This window comes from Embiotoca jacksoni, unplaced genomic scaffold (assembly GCF_022577435.1).
Source record: "Embiotoca jacksoni isolate LCO1_2020_lvr unplaced genomic scaffold, fEmbJac1.0.p SCAF_20, whole genome shotgun sequence".
Lineage (NCBI taxonomy): Eukaryota > Metazoa > Chordata > Actinopteri > Embiotocidae > Embiotoca > Embiotoca jacksoni.
The window spans coordinates 9,277,982-9,297,896 of NW_027185341.1; the positions used below are offsets into that span (position 1 = coordinate 9,277,982).

General features: G+C 42.5%; 2 protein-coding genes across 3 annotated transcripts in view; both read left to right on the plus strand.

Annotated features, from left to right (window-relative positions):
• Positions 1-315: 315 nt before the first annotated feature.
• LOC138202278 (PI-PLC X domain-containing protein 1-like) lies at positions 316-3,562 on the plus strand. Of its 2 annotated transcripts, XM_069156159.1 has the most exons (7): positions 316-422; positions 538-657; positions 1,797-1,921; positions 2,012-2,143; positions 2,540-2,707; positions 2,831-3,014; positions 3,140-3,562. In XM_069156159.1, exons 2-7 carry the CDS (start codon positions 546-548, stop codon positions 3,379-3,381), a joined length of 963 nt encoding a protein of 320 aa, XP_069012260.1. In that variant the 5' UTR covers positions 316-422; positions 538-545; the 3' UTR covers positions 3,382-3,562. The 2 variants fall into 2 exon arrangements, with proteins under 2 accessions (XP_069012260.1, XP_069012261.1); XM_069156160.1 differs by lacking the exon at positions 316-422 and having other exon boundaries at positions 610-1,352.
• Positions 3,563-3,658: 96 nt separating this feature from the next.
• spata20 (spermatogenesis associated 20) overlaps positions 3,659-19,915 on the plus strand; it is a 49,037-nt gene continuing 32,780 nt past the window's right edge. Inside the window, exons 1-12 of the mRNA XM_069156158.1 lie at positions 3,659-4,490; positions 5,676-5,804; positions 5,883-5,947; positions 6,216-6,370; positions 6,471-6,614; positions 6,731-6,932; positions 7,045-7,175; positions 8,450-8,554; positions 9,247-9,321; positions 11,282-11,494; positions 11,677-11,869; positions 12,607-12,775. Of these exons, the coding sequence (XP_069012259.1) occupies positions 4,297-4,490; positions 5,676-5,804; positions 5,883-5,947; positions 6,216-6,370; positions 6,471-6,614; positions 6,731-6,932; positions 7,045-7,175; positions 8,450-8,554; positions 9,247-9,321; positions 11,282-11,494; positions 11,677-11,869; positions 12,607-12,775 (1,775 nt within the window). The 5' untranslated portion in view covers positions 3,659-4,296. The remainder of the gene's footprint in view (positions 4,491-5,675; positions 5,805-5,882; positions 5,948-6,215; positions 6,371-6,470; positions 6,615-6,730; positions 6,933-7,044; positions 7,176-8,449; positions 8,555-9,246; positions 9,322-11,281; positions 11,495-11,676; positions 11,870-12,606; positions 12,776-19,915) is intronic.

Genomic DNA, 19,915 nt, shown 5'->3' on the forward strand with positions numbered 1-19,915 from the left:
AGTGCAAACAAGATGGTTAAAGGTGAATGTGCTGTGGAGTACAACATGTTTCCTCATACAAATAAGGTGTCATAGCTCAAACTTGTGTTGCTTGGTGTTTAACAGTTCTGGTCTAAGAGTTCACACTGAATTGAAAGAGTTTGTTTTCTCACTCTGATCCCTGGACTACTGCTGGTGAAGTGTGACGGTATGAGGAAGTTTCACATTTATCAAACATTCACTACCAGATCTGTTATCAGATTACTTCATACAAGCCCACAAAAGGTACACATATTTCTTTGTTTGTACAAGATTAACAGACCTGCAGCCTCCCAATGAGCAGTTAAATAGGAATCAGGTGGATGAATCGTCAGTTCTATGTACGCTGCTGCACCGTGACGTCTGAGGGGAAATAAAGGAAAGCTGAGGATTACCTGGGCAAGGTAAGGGGTGTCAACTTTTGACCTTATGTGCTTTGTCATGGTGTTATATTCATTATTACCAAGAATCACTGTATTTATAAAAGACTGAAAATTGAGCTTGAAATATTTTGTGTAGAGTTTGAGATGTCTGGAGGAAAAGGCAAAGAGAGCGGAGAAGTCCGAAACAACCGTGACTGGATGTCGCAACTACCAGCTGAACTTCATACCATTCCTCTCTATGATCTGGCCGTACCAGGTATGAAGGCCGACTGCTTACAGCCTTGGGACGAAGCACATTTTCGAGATTGGCCAAAAGAGTACCTAGAGGAGTTAGCCTAATTAATCAACGAATGCTTCCTTTAATTCATCTGAACAAGGCAGTCACACAAACAGCTTCGTGGTGAGCAAAATGTTGGTGTCACCCCTTTGTTCACTCTTTCACTTCTCACTATTGGTCCACCATTTTGATTGTGTGAGAATTTATTCATGTAGTGCCTGCAAAAGTTCCATAACTGAAATTGGGGATGCAGAATTCTTTGTCTTTGTTTTTATATATGGACTGATAGCTTAGTGAAGAGGGGATTTATTCCAGACACAGCATGTCAAATGTGCCTTACATTGCCTTATTGGATTGTTAAAAAAAACAGGGTGTGTTTCATGTACTTTTTTTGTTCCGCTGTAGATGAATTTGGGGTCGTGTCTGTTTGATTGACAAGCCTGTGGTGCAGTCAGGTTTCCACTGTCGGTGGGCGGGACGTTATGTCTTTGGGTTTCCAATCAGATGGAGTCAGAACCAGGTCACCAGATCATCTACTTGTTATACTTCATTCCAAGTAGCCTCATCAACTCTCACTGGATCCTTTTATTGGCAACCAAAGAGGAACGTCTGAACCTCATCAACTGAGTGCCGCGTGGTTTTGCGGGCTGCCTTTACTTGGCTACTTAACAATGGTACATGTGTGTAGGATGTCCCGTGTTGCACAAGCAGTGATGCAGAGATTGTGACTATTCCCTCTGACCAACTGGTGATCTACAGTGTTCACACGCCACTTTTTTAGTATCGGAGGTAATACCATAAATATTTGTGGACAATGGAAAACCCAAAAAAAGCAAACAGAGTAGAGCTGAGATTCCAGCAATGAAAAAGTAGCCCTAAATACGCCCCAACAGAGTAGCCTACAGCTTAGGCTTGACATAAAGAAGTACAGACATAACAGTTTGACTTCATGGTGAAACAGCACTGAAAGTGTCACAATTCTTGGATTGCTGGAGTAGATTTCATTTAACAAACAGACCAATGATGTGACTCTTAGAGCCGCTCACAAATTTGTATATTCGTTGTTTTCACTGTACAGCGACAGTACGACTTTGCTGTGACGTGCGTGTCATTCCCAGGAAGCCATGACTCAATGAGTTACGACTTGGACATCAACTCCTCGATAGTAGAGCCGGACGGACTGAAGAGATTCAGCAAGTTGTACTGCGTGCGTCAAATAGTGCGTAAATGGGCAGTCACTCAGGTGAGAGGAGTTTATATCCTGTCAGCCCCCAATTAGTGCAAGTAATCAAAAGAGAGGGAGCCGTTTGACTGGTGTTGTCTTTTATCACAGGAGGCGACCATCACAAATCAGCTGGACGCAGGAGTTCGCTACTTTGACCTGAGGATCGCTCGCAAGCCAAACGACACCAATCCTACTCGGCTTTACTTTTACCACGGGCTCTACACGCAGACGGATGTGGAGGTAAAGATGGACGTACATGGACAAAAACAGGGAAATCAGACTCTTTACAGTATGTATCTATATATCTATAGATATATACATATATATATCTATACATATATACATATATTATCAATATTAAATTGATATATATATATATATATCAATTTAATATTTGACATTTTAACCCAATGGTTAAGTTATATAGCCTATATAAAAAATAACTGAACAATGAGCTGAAAAAAATTATATAATACAAAATCCAAATCATCCACTGAAGGAAATTAGTTTTTCTTTTTAAAATATATAATAACTAAATTAAAATGTACATGAAAGAAAAAGTACAACAGAGAAGATTATTTATTTACATTCGTTATTATATATTTGACGCCTATTGTCTTCACTACCTGTGGTCAGACTGTTCTCCGGGACATACGTGACTGGGCAGAGGGGCACCCCAAAGAGATCCTCATCCTGGATTTATCCCACTTCAAAGGGTTCGACGAAAAAAATAAAGCACAACTGCACAAACATCTTATCAACTTCATCAAGACCACGTTTGGAGCCAAACTCGTCCTTAATTCGGTAAAGTATAATTTTTTCTTTTTTCATCATTAATGTACCTAACTTAAGCTACCGTGACTTTCAAATTAAAAGACCTGGAGTTTATTCTTTCAAAATAAGATACATTTCAATGTTTCTCCACAGGCCAGCCCCACCCTGAAGAGTTGCTGGACCCAAGGCAGTAACGTCATAGTTTCATATGATTATCCAACAAGTCAGCATCCTGAGCTGTGGACAAAAATACGTTATTACTACGGCGATAGCATGGACCCTACAATAATTGAATCAGAGCTGGCTCATGTTTTGGAAAAGGAAAGGCCTTACAAATGTGAGTCTTCTGTGTTCCCGCCGTATGTTAATGAAGGGTTTGGATTCTTATTTGGTCACACAATGCAAAGTCATTTTATTCTCTGAAATAATTATGAGCTTTAATTTGACCCCTATGACTCGTAGATTTCTTCGTATGTGGCTTGAACCTGACTCTGCCAAATGATGCCAGGGCGCTGAAGTACGTCCTTCGCCTTTGCGACAACTTCCTCAACGTCATACAGAGGAGTCTGTTTAAGCTCCTGCAGTGGGTGAAACAGCAGTCTGCCAAAACGCCCGTCAACATTGTCGCTTCAGACTTGGTGACTCGTAATAACTTCGTCACAACGATTGTGGAATTCAATAGGAAACATGTGAAAGCACAGTGAAAATTCATCTGACTTTATTAGGGCCCGAGCACCAAAGGTGCGAAAGCCCTATTGTTATTTTCTTTGTAAACATTAATCTTCACTTTTTGAAATCATATTTCCCCACAGAACGTAATTCAAAAAGAAGACAAGTAATTAATACCACATGCAAATGTATAAATAAATAATACAGGTGCATACATACAGGTACTTGGTGCATAACTGTTTTCACATTATCAGAGGACAAGGCTGGAGGAAGTCAAGTTTTGTGTGTGTGTGTGTGTGCGTGTGCGTGTGGCGCAGGAGTTTTTGGATTCATAAAAAAACAAAAAAAACAAACATGACATTTCCAGATATTGTGACCGAGGTTTGTTTCTGTTGTCTTTAAGCGTTCCTCTTATATTCTCAGATTCCACTTCAGTCCTCCTGTCTCCTCGTCTCTAGCCTTTCGTTGTCCTCTCTTCTGGTTCTATATTATATTCTCCAAATTTAGCAAAATATTACTAGATGATCACGCTTCACAAAATAATAATTTTTGTAATACTTTACAAAAAAAACAAACAAAAAACCCATTACAGCTGACAGTGGTATAACTTCCATAACACTCACGTTAGTTTCACTTTTTAATATACAGTTGTAATTGCGGCTTTTGTAGAGGAAATCATTATTTACGAGTACTGAAGACTCTTTTAAATGATAAATGAGTTATTCTTTCTTTCTTCTTTTTCTTACAAACATGCTTTGGAAGAACCAACTCACACTTTTGATTCCCCCCCCCTCTCATCCTTTCTGTCCCGTTAGCGCGCCATCGTGCGGCGTGTAGCGGTATTACTATAAAGTCTTTCACCCCGCGCCCGGAAAGTTTGGCCGGTCTCTGTCAACATTAGCTCACATTAGCTCGCTTAAGTAACACAACGACACGCTTGTCGGATTAGGATGTTAAGACTGGCATGGCGTCGGCCGGCGTCCAGAAATAGCCCCGCGGAGCCTGCGCGCATTTTAACTGGAGTTGTTTTGGGAGCGGAGAGTCCGCAGCGCGTCTCGGAGGGTCACGTCAGGCGCTTCAGACGAGCTCCCCACCCACCAGGCGGCAGGTCGCCGCTCCTCCACCCGCGGCCGGCCTACTGCAGGTAAAGCCAACCCCCGGCTCGTAGTGCGCTAACGCCGGCTTGTACCGTGACGTGACTCCCGATGTGAACCGGTGAACATCTGATTGAACAGCAGAAGTCGTGTGCGGTTCATTTTTTTTTTTTTTTTGGATGCGTGTTGAGTTGCTCGCGTCGTGCTAGCAGTAAAAAAAAAAAGAAAAAGTGAGCGTGCTTTTTGACGAGCTACACGACACTTCTCTACAAAATCGCACATTTTAAGATATGCCTAACTTTAAACTGCGCCAAGAGAAATGCCTTCGCGGGGACAAACATTTAACTCGGGCCGGGATGCCACGTTTTTCAATTCGGCACGACTACAGAAGCTGCCGAGCTGCGTTTATTTCCCAATATTTAGTCCGTGTTTGTCGCTGGTTTCCCCCGATGACTCCAGGACCTCCCTCAGCTGACGGTGACATTCAGCGTCGTCCTTGTGGGGTTACATGTCCAAAATAGAGCCGTTGTGTGTCCTGTGTGTCGTAGCTACTTTGCCCGAATTGAAATAAAAGGTCTATTATATCGGGAGCTGCTCGGTCGTGTTCATCAGGGGCTCGAGCATTTGCTTTTCAGCCAGGTCTTATAAAAATAGAGAATATTCAAATGGGATTCGACACGGTGCTGAGATAGCTAACAGCTGCAGCCCTTGACAGCTGCTGAACAAACGCCTCCATCATCATCAGCTGGCAGCGTGAAAACACTTTATTTTGAAAGTATGAATGCGGGTTTAAACAAACTAAACAGCCAGACTAATGTATTGTAACTCGTTAATTTGACTTTACAGTCAAATAAAGCATTGATTTGTGTCTGTTAACATTACGTATGTCACGTTTTGTTATATTATTACAGCAAATATCTGCAGAATGTCAAGTATTTCAATCAATGACGTGTGTGTAATTATTAAAGCTGAATAATTCTTTAACTAGCAAATATTAATGATTGAAAGGGATAACAATTATAAACTTGATCAATAAATATCCATGTCATTATTTCAAAAGCAATTCACGATTCTGAATTATTTTTTGTCTTTTTTTTTTTTTTTCCACTTTCTTGCTCTTTGGGAATATCTGGTTCAATTTATGTCCCACAAAATGAATATATTTTCTTTTGCATTGTGACCTACAAACTACAAAACAGACTACATTTGCGAATGTGTTGTGTTTGTGCATCCAGTCCCACTGACTTTATGAGCATGGCGTCCGGGGGTGAAGGGATGTCATCCACTCCTCGCAAACACACCAACAGGTTGGCCGAGGAGAGGTCGCCCTACCTGCTGCAACACGCACACAACCCCGTGGACTGGTGAGCAACCTTGAAACTACAAATAGGTGCATGTTCTGGAAGCTGGTCATACGTAGCCTGATGTCATGTTTCTTTCAGGTATCCATGGGGACAAGATGCTTTCGACAAAGCAAAGAACGAAGACAAACCAATCTTTTTATCAGGTAACATGCCATTTTTCAAACCTATTATCAACATGCATTTCATTTTGGGAGCATTTCACCTTGAATTTTCTCATGTTTCAGTCTGAGAAAAGAAATGACTCCATGTAAATTATACCGAGACCTCTGATATGAGATGGCATCAGATAATACAGGGTGTAGACACTCTTCACACGTGTCACATGATTTCATACTGACTTGCTTTAGTTGTGCAAACAGCATTAGTGAAGCATCGGTTTCCTGTAAATCTGTGTGTGTCTCGGACCACCAGTGGGCTACTCCACATGTCACTGGTGCCATGTTATGGAGCGGGAGTCTTTCGAGGATGAGGAAATCGGTAAAATCCTTAGCGACAACTTTGTCTGCATCAAACTAGACAGAGAAGAGAGACCCGATGTGGACAAGGTCTACATGACCTTTGTACAGGTGTGTGTACACTGTGCACGTTTTGATTTTCACACACACATCTCTGTAAACTTTTCTCTGCGACTGCACCGTCATGACTTTTGGTTGCTGGTGTTGCCAGGCGACAAGCGGAGGTGGAGGTTGGCCCATGAGTGTGTGGTTGACTCCTGACCTTCGACCTTTCATCGGAGGCACCTACTTCCCTCCCAGAGACCATGGAAGGAGACCTGGATTCAAGACCGTCCTCACCAGAATCATGAACCAGGTACTAAGACCCAATACTTATTGATTTTCTTATCGATACTACTCTCTATAATTTGGCACAAAAAAATAAAGACTCTGTAGTAAAGCCGCGTCTGAAGTTGAACTTGTGTTCCTCAGTGGCAGAATAATCGCCCTGCCGTGGAGTCCAGTGGGGACAGGATCCTTGACGCTCTGAAGAAAGGCACAGCCATCACCACGAACCCCGGAGACAGTCTTCCACTGGCCGAAGATGTTGCTAATCGTTGCTTCCAGCAGTTGGCCCACTCCTACGAGGAGGAGTACGGAGGCTTCAGAGATGCTCCCAAGTTCCCCTCACCAGGTAGACGATACAGGAGCGCTCATGTCAGTGTTTGGACCTATTGAATACTCGTCACGTGACACAGCGCTTCTTTATTTTTCTCCCCTTCTCTCTCTCCTCCGTCCTTCTGCAGGTAATCTGATGTTCCTCATGTCTTACTGGTCTGTGAATCGCTCCACCTCAGAGGGGGTGGAGGCTCTCCAGATGGCCGTGCACACGCTTCGCATGATGGCACTGGGAGGCATCCACGACCACGTGGCGCAGGTTCATACTCGGGGCGGGGACGGTTACAAATGTTGATGAATAAGTTCTCACAGCGATGTAACGGTCGTCCCTCCCGGAGGGACGACGTCACAGCAGGAAAGAGCAACAAAAGGTTACCAAATAGCGAAAGCATAAAATGAGGCCCTCAAACTTCCCTCCAGGTCGGACGGTGATGGAAAGATGAAACACGGGGATTAACATGAGTCACAGACAATGCAAAACTTGCAAAGTGTAAAAGTTACTCCAGCTGAATGAGTCCGGTTGCCAGCGACTCACCGCAGTCTGTACAATATGTTCATGAACGTCTGCTGAGCGATGCAGAAAAAAATGAATAAAACCCATGTGGGATCTCAAAGAAATCCAGACAGAAATGCATCGCATTCATAAAAGGAGTCCTTATCTCATACAAAGCAATAATGAACTTTTAAAAGATATTTCGGCATAATTAATTTTCTGAATTGTAAATAAAGGCTGAAAAAAAAATGAGGCCCAATCTGGAGCTCACTGGATTTACTGCAGAACTTGCTTGAGGGTCCTCATTTTTTTTTTATTCCTTCATCGTTCAAGTTTTCCAGTGAGAGTCGTCAGTACAAAACAAACAGGAGCTGTTTATCTTTAATTCGGCATATTTCATTTTCCAAAATATAAACAAATAAAGGCTAAAAACAATGTTCAGTGTAACTCACTGTATCCATGGCAACATCGTCCTGTTTCTTGTAAAAAATGTACATCTTTAACATTTAATGAGGCTTTTCCAAAATACTTTAAACACAGTACAGCTCTAAAATATAATCAAATAAAAAGAAAACAGCTCATATTTGTTACATAGATATATCTTATATAGTCCAGACAGGTAAATCAGATAGCATCATAATGCTTCCTCTCAAATATCCTGTTTGATCCACCTTTATCGTTTTTAATAATTCTGAGATCCGAATCTAGTAATTATGAATCTTTTCTCGTAATTAATATTAATATGTTGGCCTTTTTTTACTGTTTCGGCATCTTATTGACTAAATAATTGATGAAGATAATCATCAGATTTATCAGGAATGAAAACATTGTTTATGTGCAGCCTGACACACAAACCTTTAGATGTGCTGTATGTGTATTTACATGAACAGAATTCTATCTTCTGTTCTGTTCGTTCAGTTCAGGTCAGATATGTTTAAGTTGCGTGACAGAAGCTGATGTTGCCATCAGTAGATCATATTTACTCGTTATTAGCAGCAGAAAGTTGACGCAGTTTCCCTCTTCGTCTTCATCTTCCTCAGGGTTTCCATCGCTACTCCACAGATTGCTCCTGGCACGTTCCTCACTTTGAAAAGATGTTGTACGACCAGGCTCAGCTGGCTGTGGCCTACATCACCGCTTTCCAGGTATGTGATTGTCTCTCTGTGTGTGTGTTTTTGTTTGTGTATCTGACAGGGTGATTTAGCCTCCATCTTTGATCCACATAATGTATCACCATCTTTACCCAGAAAACCAAATTCTTTCAGGGTGAGACTTGGCAAACGTTTGTTTTCCTTCGGAGTAAATACAAACAGTCACAGTGGCTGTTGGAATATTTGTTGTGATATCTCACACATATCACAGTTGGCTTTTTGTTTTTTTTATGTTTAATATTTTGACTAATGTTTACTTGAAAATACACACAGTACTTCAAACAAACAGTTTTAATCTTTTCCCTCAGTGCTGGGCAGAGATGAATTAAGATGCAGCAAACAACTCTGGAACACCGCAGGTTTTAGTTTCCTTGTGAGTGTTTGCTTTCTGTGTGTGTGTGTGTGTGTGTGTGTGTGTGTGTGGTGGTGGGGGAAAGGAGGGGGGTGCATGTGCATGTGGACAGAGACCCAAAAACAAAAACCCTAATTAGGACACCAACATGCAGACAAACTCAAATGCAGACAGGTTTGATGAGGAAACGGAGGCTACCTCAGCACTCTCATTGGACGCTTGCAGGAAATGCCCCCGCGTATAAATCACATGGCGCCCTCTTTTAATGTTACGCTCGTGTTGAATCATGACTCTCAGGCAGGTGTGTGTGTGTGTTTTTTGTGTGCTTCTCCAGGTATCAGGTGAGCAGTTCTTTGCGGATGTGGCTGAGGACATTTTGCTCTACGTCTCCAGAGACCTGAGCGACAAGGTGAATCATCTGCAGCCTTGTTGCTGCTTTTTTGTGTTACTGGTCTTATGGGGACCGTGTGGTTTTGCATGGGAAACTAAAGTAGTGGAAATAATCGAAAGCCGAAGGGTTTACAAAGAACTACAATGGGAGTTAGGATACGTTTTTTTATTTTGTTTAATTGTATTTAGAATCACAAGTCATTTCACAGTCATCATCAGTTTTACAGTGATCCCTTTTTTTTTTTTTTTTTTTTAACTATTTACAGTAAAATAACAAAAAATTTGAACATCGGGTGTTTTGTTATTTAAGGAAGAATATATGTACACACACCAATATTGATGTACAAACATATACATGTCTTCTTATATACATGTATTATGCTTTTACAAATACATATGAAAATGTCCCATATTTCCTTGAATTTGATTTCTTGAAGCCACAGTGAGAAGGTGATTCTTTCATAAATTTTTCATAAATAATATCACACCAATCTTCCATAGATGGAGTGTCCAACCATGTTTACACACTAATGGGCAACTTTTGACCAAAATATAGTCACCGATTCTGTATAAATTTGACACCAAAAAGTATTTTCTTTTGGACAAGCCCAAAACAAATGGTAACGGTCGGCTTCCTGGGAACCACAATTCCTCCAGCAGCAGCTGAACGGGATAAAGTTAAAGACCAGTACAATGTAGGCTGTTGTCTCAGTGTCTCATTCTGCTAATGACATAGTGTGAACATACGGTAGCTCCCACCAGTGTGCGTATAGTGTGTGCTTGTTCACACATTCTCGAGGGCAAATGGACGGGACCCCGCTGACAAATAGCCTCTTAAACCGCTGCTCTCCTCTGAGGGTCAACCTCCTTTTATTTTGTTCCTGTTGATTAATGAGGCGACAGCAGCGAGCGGGGCACACAATTACAACCGCACTCGTTGTAATCATTATATTCCCCAAGATTTATTATGTAATTACAGGCTAATGAATTAACGCTGCAAAGGTAATTTTCTGCAGGCTCCATTATTTAAAAAAAATAATTTTTGGTGATACAATGGGTGGGAACTTCCCTCGTCATAAAAAATAGATGTGTAAAAAATAGAGCTCACCGTTGCGGTCAGGTCCTGAGAGAGGGTTTACATGACGTTGTTATAATCACATTCTTCAGAGGTGTTCATTAATTCATGACTGTCACTTTTGTTATTCAAAATTCAATTTCCTTGTCACTACCGCTCAGCCTGTGAAAACAAATGTACCCTGTCTTCTAGGGGCGCTGAAGGGAACTTCATAAAGTCTAAAAAATAAGACGGATCATATCATTAGGTTTATCAAGTTGGTTATTCAGACTTAAAGAGTTAAATAATTAATAACAATATTCCGATAAATCCCCCAACTTTGTGGAAGCGTGAGATTAAATTGCTGTAGTTCCTCTTTACCTTTACAGTCACATGGTTTTCCTGCCAGCTGTTTGGTGAAAAACTAGTCCAGTAAGCAAAGTCCTTCGACTTCTGTTGTTAAGGCTTCATGTATTTTATTTTAAAGTGTTTCCATTTCCTGAAGCTTGATCTCACTGAGGGCTGAAATGAAAGTTAAAGAGTCATTCTGTCTATCGCACAGTGGAAACGCGTCAGACTCTGGTTGACCTTGATTTCGAAGAGGGAGCCTCATTTAGAGGCCATTTGTCTAATGTAGTTGAGATTAATACGGCAGTTATCAGCTGAGAAACAACGTGAGTAAACCGAAGTGAAGTGTTTCAGTCTGCGAGGAATAACACAGATTTGAAGTCACTTTTCTTTCCCAGCAGCCAAGTGTCACGCTATTAGTCTTTATTTGTTTTATCAAGGTTAGTCGAAGATGAAAAACTTTGCTTGAGCTTTCCGGTTTTACATCTTTGTTGGCTTTCGTACAACTTTAATCTGTGATCATCTAAAATAGCATCTCTGACTCTCCTCTCCACCCCCTCCGTCCCCTCTGGAACAGTCCGGGGGCTTCTACAGTGCTGAGGATGCAGACTCTGTCCCACCGTCGGGGGGACCAGAGAAGCGAGAGGGGGCTTTCTGCGTGTGGACCGCCTCAGAGGTTCGAGAGCTCCTGCCTGATGTGGTGGAAGACGCCACCGGAGCTGCCACGCAGGCCGACGTCTTTATGCACCACTACGGAGTCAAGGATCCAGGCAATGTTGATCTAGAGCAGGTAACACTGATGTTAAAAAAAACAACCTATTCATAAAGTTTACATATGAAGATAATGATTATCACTTCATTCAGACGGCGCATTGAGGTGTTAAAGGTTGCCCATTAAGACCGTTACCGTGGCATCTGTCAGTGCGGGTCACTTTGAACACCGTCCTCTACCCCTCTATCGTGTGTTGCCAGGACCCCCACGGGGAGCTGCAGGGCCAGAATGTGCTGATCGTGCGTTATTCTGTCGAGCTAACAGCTGCTCGCTTTGGCATCAGTGAGGAGAAAGTCAACGAGCTCCTGGCCTCCGCCCGAGCCAAGATGGCAGAAGTGAGGACGAGTCGGCCACGCCCACATCTGGACACCAAAATGTTGGCGTCTTGGAACGGTAAAGTTCGGACAAGTTTGCACGACATCATGACATCATCTCGCATCATTCAAACAGTCCAGTGTGGTAGATAGAAAACAACAACACAGGGTATCTTAGGATATGAAGCACATAAGAAAGTTATAAGAAACGAGATATACTATACTTTGAAAGATTGTCAGACACACACACACACACACATTATTTTAGACACTTGTTGTCATCTTGCATTAGCGTGATGCCAATTTGGACATTCTTTAACATTGTTTGTCCAACACACTGCCTCAGATGTGATGAATTACCGGAGCGCACACAAACACACACACACCTGCGCCCACAAAGTTGCGCTGAGGTGTCAAGACAGAGTGTGTTAGTGAGGTAATGAGCCTCGGTGATCCCAAGAACTTTTCAATTGGACGCAAGACTGTCTTTCTCCTCTCTAATGAAGAAACCCCTCCATTAATCACCTGTCCTCCGCCGCTACACTTTGAAGACCAGGCTGTGCGCTCGGCGGGCTTTGATACACGACATGAAAGGGGAGTGGAGTGAAAGAGGGAGGAGGGAACGGATGTAGAGAGGGAACAGGGAAAATTCAAAGAGCGGGAAAAATAATTCCCCTGGGAGTGTGTTGGGGCAACGCGTTGGTCCCTCAGCGGAGAGGGAACACGATGTTTTCAAGATGAGCAGCAGTCATTTTAGAGCTAATCACCTAAAAACAACCATCACCGACATCATCACCGCTGCTTCCTCCCCGGCAGGCCTCATGCTGTCGGCCTACGCCCGCGTCGGAGCTGTGCTGGGGAACGAGGCCTTGCTGGAGAGAGCGGTGCAGTCCGGCAACTTCCTGAAGGAGCACCTGTGGGACGCAGAGCGGCAGACCATCCTCCGGTCTTGTTACCGTGGAGAAGAGATGGAGGTGCAACAAATGTAAGAGGCTGAGCTTTGATAAAGTGCGTCAGTGGCTTTCTTTGTGGTTTTAAATGGCCACTGTGGTGTGCTGTTTGCATTTATTCCCACACTGCTGTCGGTCAAATAGATCAAAGTACACCCTCACAGTCTTGATAAAGCAGATTAGGCCAGTTTTTGATTGGTAAATAAATAATGTCAAAGGATGTTTGTTCAAATTTTAAATATGACTTTTAGTAGGCTTCAGTCGTAAGTTAATTTATTAAAGTAGGTATCTTTCAAACTTATTGTATCTCTTGTCCGAAATGTCTAAGGCTGCCCTGACTTAAAGATTCTCTCAGTGGACCAGCGCTTTGTCAACTTTTGGGAGGCAGCTGTAAAAATACCCTTCAATATCCGTTGTAGTTTTCTTCAAAACAAAGTGTTTTACACCAAAAAGCACATTCGATTACATTTGTTTCCTCATGAAACAGGAACAGCTGCTTTTCTTGAAAAATTAGAAGTCTGCGTTGTTTTCTCCATATTTGCTGACTTGCGGTCTTTTTTTTGCCTAATTTTTGCCAGCATATTTCTTCCTGTCCCTGCACATTACTGTAAGCCCGGCAGTCCGTGGAGGAGTGTGAAAGCATTAATGCTCTGAAGTGTCCGCATGTGTGAAATACATCATCAAAACATTTCCCCTATTGCATCACTAACACTCAGGAACTCAACAGGCTACCTTTAAGAATTCATATCAAGAATTAGAATCCGCACTTTGAGTACAATGTTGTGTTTCTCTTCCTTTTTATGCCAAAACTACGTGGTCTTGTGTCTCAATGTTCTCGATGCCTGGAGAAACATTCAGTCCCTTTCACGCAGTGGGATGTTGTTGTTAATATTTATAATGAAGTGGCAAATTCTTTAAGAAAGAGTTTCACTTTTAAGGACAATAAGCAGCTGCACTCTGCAAGGACGACTAGCTGTTCATATGCAAACAGGAAACCAGGATATCTGCACAAATCAGGTTACAGAAGAAATCAGAGAACACGCTCACATGCGCTGCAGTAACGTGGTTACAGAAAAGCTGCATTTACATGCAGCAGGTCAGTAATTTGATTTCTCTTCCAGCCTCTCACAGTGTAGATTTGAAACAAGATTGGCTATATTATAAGTGGATTATAGAGGCCTGTTGAATGACTTATGATGTTGAAAAGTTCTCCCTGGTCAGACATTGTTTAATGTGGTAAGAGAGCCTCTTTAGAGGAAGAATGTGCTGAGTATGCATTTTCATCTTTAAGCCTACTGTTCTGCTGTGGAGGAGTACAGCAGCGTATTATACGAGTTAGAGTTTAAGTTTTGCTTGAACTAAACAAGGCTAAAAAGTTTTCTCATGAATAAATATCTTAAATATGTTTAATCCCCTAACCTGACAAAACGTAAACTGTATAACATAAAGTGGCAGCAAAAAGTAAAAGGTGGAATTATCTGCACGTTTATATAAATTAGTCTTAAAATATGGTCAGATCTGCATATAAATTACAACAATAAACAATGTATTTTAACTAATAACTAAACTCATTCAAGCATCCTCAGTGTAGGATGGGAAAAGTGGGCGGGACCCCGAACTTGATGATGGAAATCCTTCTGGAGTTCAAACACTGCAGTGCACTCATTCATTTGTTTTGCCTCAGAGAGTGATGTAAAGAAGAAACCCGTAATAACATCTAAAAGCTTGAAGGAATCATTGGAGCTGGTTAATGCTTTAAATCAGGTCCATGGAAAGACACAACGAAGTTGCTGCTCTTCAAGATACAAAACACTAAAACCATCACTGCACACCTGAAGTTTCCCACATTACTGGAAAAGTGGTTTTTGGGTTGATAAAACGGGAGTTTAATTGTTTGAGAAGGACACAGAGCAATATGTAGGACTAAGAAAGGACACTGCAAAGCAACATGAAAACATCACCCCAAAGTTGAAGTACATGGCAACGGCATCATGACGCGGGAGCTTGGCATCATTGAGGTGTCATCGAAGTCATCAATGACTTTGAACCAAGAAAATCCAGGTTTTGGAGTCGCCCAGTCAGAGCGCAGACCTTAACCGAACAAACACGCCCTCCAGAGAGCTGTTTTCATCGGACATGTTAAGAATCTGATCTTGATTAGGTCACATTTTATGATCAATTATGGCTGAAAACCAGGTAATTCCAAAGGATATACACCTTTTATTCATTACTGTTTACGTTGTAAAGGTTACTTCAAAAGCCGAAGTTCATGTCATCTCTCAGTCAGTATATTTGCCTGAGAATCTTTTTAAGCACTAGTACATTCACACAAACATAAACACCGATGCTCCACCACCACTCCTGGTGTCCTCGTTCCGTTGGCTAGCCCTGTGCCCCAGTTACTGTGAATGAGTGAGTGGGACATGCCACCGAATCAGCAGAAACGTATGCCAAGAGTCCCACAACACGCATGATGAAATGCATACATTTTTGAAACCCACCCATGCACAGACGCACACTTGGTAACTTTGCACTCTGGCCTTCTTCCACAAACTTTGTCTCATTCATATTTGTCCAATTCAGGATGGTGTCGGCACTGAGAATGCTTACCAAGGCCCTTTTCTCAGGGCCGGTTTAGTTTCCATTCATTGGTAAATCACTCTTATGCCAGGCACATAAGGGCTGGGGGCTAATTTACCAGGAGGAATGGTAGGTGCTCAGACTAACCGGGTTAATAGGCTGTGGAGGTGTTGAGGAGCTGATGCCATAGATTTCCTGTGGCCCTCGTCTTACCCTGGATGATGGAGAGTCTTTCTAGTGTCTTCAGGGATCACGAGGAGGCTTGAGAATGGGTACAATGTGGTTCGCAGTGTCCTTGGTGGGTCACTGGTGATGTTGACTCATTGTTAGCTGACTTGTCAACATGTTTGGTCACATGCAGCTTGTTTTGCTCTGCATCTGGCAGAGATTACTTGTCAGTGAGTTCCTATTTCTGCAGAAGGAACAGGCCTTCCCCAAACTGTTGGAAACATGGTGTTGACTTGGATTGTTTTAAATTAATTTCAAATCATTTTTTGCTGTAGCTTTAAGATTTCTTCAGATGGAAGAAAAGGTCCAGAATGAACACATACTATATACGCTTTGGTCCATAGAGTGTAGAGGCGGGGTCATCATTTTCAAATTGTTGAATGGTCTTTAAATTATATAAAATGGAGTAGTTTATGTGCCTATCATCTAGTCATAAAATACAAATATATTTTCCTATGTTTATCAGCCTTTGGTAGTAACATGTTACTACTGCCAGAGTGTGGCAGTACTGCACCTAACAGCTGTTTTCTAACTCCCATTAAATAACAAAATAAGAAGTAGAAGAAGACCTTACTATTAGGCTGCTGTCAGACCGGATGTTACCGTACAAACAGGAAAAACATGCAAACAAAATTTGATGCTCTCTTTCTCTCTTTGTGCATATGTGTGTGGGTGTGTATGCTCGGCACGGGTCACTGGTGAATATGGAATAGTGTTTTTATTCATTATCAGCTAACACAAAACACATCATCGTTATTTTTAGTTTTCAACATCTCTCAGTAATTTTCCACCTCACTACCGTTGTTGCTGTGGCTCTCAGCCGAAGATCCTTTGTTTTTATTAAGTATGTACATCTTTAAAAACACCTCACAAAATAGAGTTTCTGTTTAAAAAAAAAAAAGACAAAAAAAAAGGCCCAAGTCATTTCCTAGAACAGCTTTTAGATACAAGTAAATGGTGCATTTGTTTCCGCTTTATGTAGCCACAGATTAATTATCAATAAGAATTAACAATAAGATCAAATGCTGATGTTTATGGTAAGGAAGGATCAACAGTGTGGCTCAGTTTCACATTTTTTGGGGGATAATATTGCATAAAGGAAGGAGATATGTCAGTCTTTGGCTACATACACATCCCAGAACAACAACAATTATCAAACAGTGTGTCAAAGTCTGTCAGTGATCAAACATGAGCCCAAGTTGTACTGTGATAGTCCACTTTTGATCCACCTCCTCCCCTTATGCTCATATCAGTGCCTTTTGCAGTGCATCCTTCATTCTTTAAAGAGATGCAGTGAGTGATTTGAGAAAACAGAAGCAGAGATAGAAAGCCGGAGATAACGTATTTGGTGTCACCGCATGGTCTGGTGCACAAAGAGCAGTTCCACCAGAGATAGCGGACGTGTGAGATGAATTCCCCGGGTCTCCAGATTATCACAGGAAAACAAACAGCGGCTACGTGGTGCGATTAATGAGTCAAACGGGGACATTTCTCCAGATGCCTTATAGTTCGTCACTCCGTTTCCCATCTGTCTTTCTCTCGCTCACCCTCCCTTACTAATTTCCTATGTGACATTATTGTATGTTATTTCATATGTAATTGAACAGAGTTAAACATTACATTCTGTAGCATGAGCCATTATAGTAAATCAGTCTCTCACGTAAAGGTTACCGCTGCTGTAAAAATGATGAGACTCATTTTGTTTGCGTGACCCTTACCGCCCCAGCAGGTTTCTACTTCTTCGGCTTGTTCAGGGGGAAGTGAAGTAGCTCGTGTATCAGGGAACCCATTATGAAGCTATTATTCTAAGACCGTCTCCCAGTGCTGCGATACGGCGGACTGACGAGGTGTTTTATCCGCGCTCTCAGGGAAATGACTCATTTAACACGCACCGCTGAAGGTGTGAATGAAAGGGCTGTCGAGTGGCTCTGAAAGGCTTTTACATTTCTCTGTTTGTGTGTCGGGGGGAGGCCCTCTCGGGGTCTCGTCTCAGACTGTCATCCCCGCGGCTGGAGTCACTTCAGCCAGATGGCACGGCGCTGTGTGACCGAGGAGGGATCCTCCCGGCCGGGAGGGCGTTCCCGTGGGGAAACAGGCAGCATGGCGACAAATCACCAAAGTTGTTTTGCAAGGTTAAAAAGTTGTACTTGTTCAAAATATGCTCTAAATCTTTATAGAGTGTGTGTAGATCATGTGTTGGGCTTTTCTCCGCCGAGGCCTTTATTTTTTATTTTATTTTTTTTTTTATTTCACTTTATTAATCCCCGAGGGGAAATTTCTTCGCTACAGCAGGGGGCCTCTCAGGGGGGAGCTGCTGCAGCAGGCTGCCACTAGCGCGGCGCCAGGTAACCTGACCTGAGGTGCATGTTTTTGGATGATGGGAGGAAGCCAGAGAACCCGGCGAGAACCCACGCAAGCACAGGGAGAACATGCAAACTCCGCACAGAAAGGCCCAGGACCGGATTCGAACCCGGAACCTTTTTGCTGTGAGGCGACAGTGCTAACCACTGCACCACCGTGCCGCCCAGTTATAAGTTTATAAAGGTTATAGCAAATTTCCAGTTTCACTTTACTATTTTTATAGTTTTGGCCCTCAATGAAAGTCATTTAATTGCTAAACTCTGTTGTATCCATTGTATCATATAAATTAACGACCGCCCAAGTATATTTGATGCCTCATTTCAGCATTTTTTTGTTTATTTATTCTTTCAATGGTGATCGATTTATGAGTGGACAATCTCCCTTGCTCTCCTTCACCTGTGTTTCCTCCCCACTATGTGAGTGTAGAGGAGGGTGAATAGGCAGGGTTGAGCTCCGTCCTTTGTGAAACACACAGAGATCAGAGGACATAAAAGCAGCAGAGACTTTCACACTGAGCCAAAAGCAACAGGTGCTCATAAATAAGGTAAATAACATAAATACAGTATTTCTGTCACTGAGTGAGTGAGAGATCAAAGTTATTCTGCTGGTCGGCTCTATGTCGTAACTTTTCAAATTAAAAGCCCTCCAGTTTCACGTAGGGTCCAGTCATATTCTAGGTTTTGACCGAGACGTGTTCCTTCCAGGAGGATCAGGGAGTCCCAGTCGAAGGAGAAACACTTGATTTTCCTTGTTAATATATTACAATGCTGTATTTGACAGTTTTCAAACTATTTTGGCCCCACATGAGTTGCATACACAGAATTTAATAAACCACCGCCAACACAAGTATATTCTCAACTGATGGTAAACATTGCACTGTATCCATTTTACAGTTTGGTTTTCATTACAATGAACATCAGAACTTCCCAGAAGCCGTGTCATAGCTGTACATATTTCGTCTTTTCCCTAAATCTCAACTTGTTTGAGATTTTACATGGAACTGGATTGTAGCTACATGAAATATGTGGGATTCACACTAAACCGGTCACGCTCTGTCCGCTGCAAGAGGGTTCCCTGTTCCTTTCAATCTGACATGTGGCTCGACCTCTGTCTGTCAGTCAGGTGAAGATAGGCTGAGATACGCCTCCTCACCTCCTCACCTCCTCACCTCTCTGTGATCTCCCAAAGTCGTGCCCGTCATTTCCTCGGAAGCCTCCTCCTGTACTCAGCCAACCAGCAGCCATCAGCCTCTCCTGACACAGCGCTATCTCTCCTCCCGTCACCGTCCGTCCCCCCGCACCCACTCAGACGGGGCGTCACCGTGAGAATCGAAGGTCGGCAGAATTTAGAAACTGATTTGGAGTTAAGGGCAGCGTTTGGTGACTTCAATACCAACATGTAGGAAGAGGCATGTCCAGACTGATAAATCACATGCAGCATCAAGGGTGGAGAATGGCAGCTTGTCACATTGAGACAGATTGGTGTGGACAACAAAGTCCAGGTGTGGAGGGGATGTCAGAAATGGAGAGTGCAGGAAGAAGAAAGAGGTGACATCGGCGTTTTCGGACCACAGGAACTATTTCACAGTTTAAAGAACAGTGGGAGGGAGTTCCCCTTTTTTTGTGTGTGTGTGTGTGTCCGGACACGGGGAACTTAGAACCTTTTTAAGTTCCTATGACTCCGTTTTCTGAACACAGGAGCACAGACAACCGTCATGTTTAAAACATTGTGTAAACACTAAACCCCGTAAACTACAGTTATGAACCAAACCTTTAAAACAGCAGAGGAACGAGTTTCAAACGGAGGCCCACGATACTGAGAAATGGGCCGACAACAAAGTCCAGGCTTTGTTAAGTCTTTACAAATCGGAGGAAATACAGCGTGACTTCGATTTGACAAAGAGAAATATTAAAAGTTGCTCCAGTTACGTCGTGGGTTGTTGTGCTATTTGTTGAAGTACCGGAGGTTGTTCTGGATTATTCATCTAAAGTGTCTTCGTCTGACTT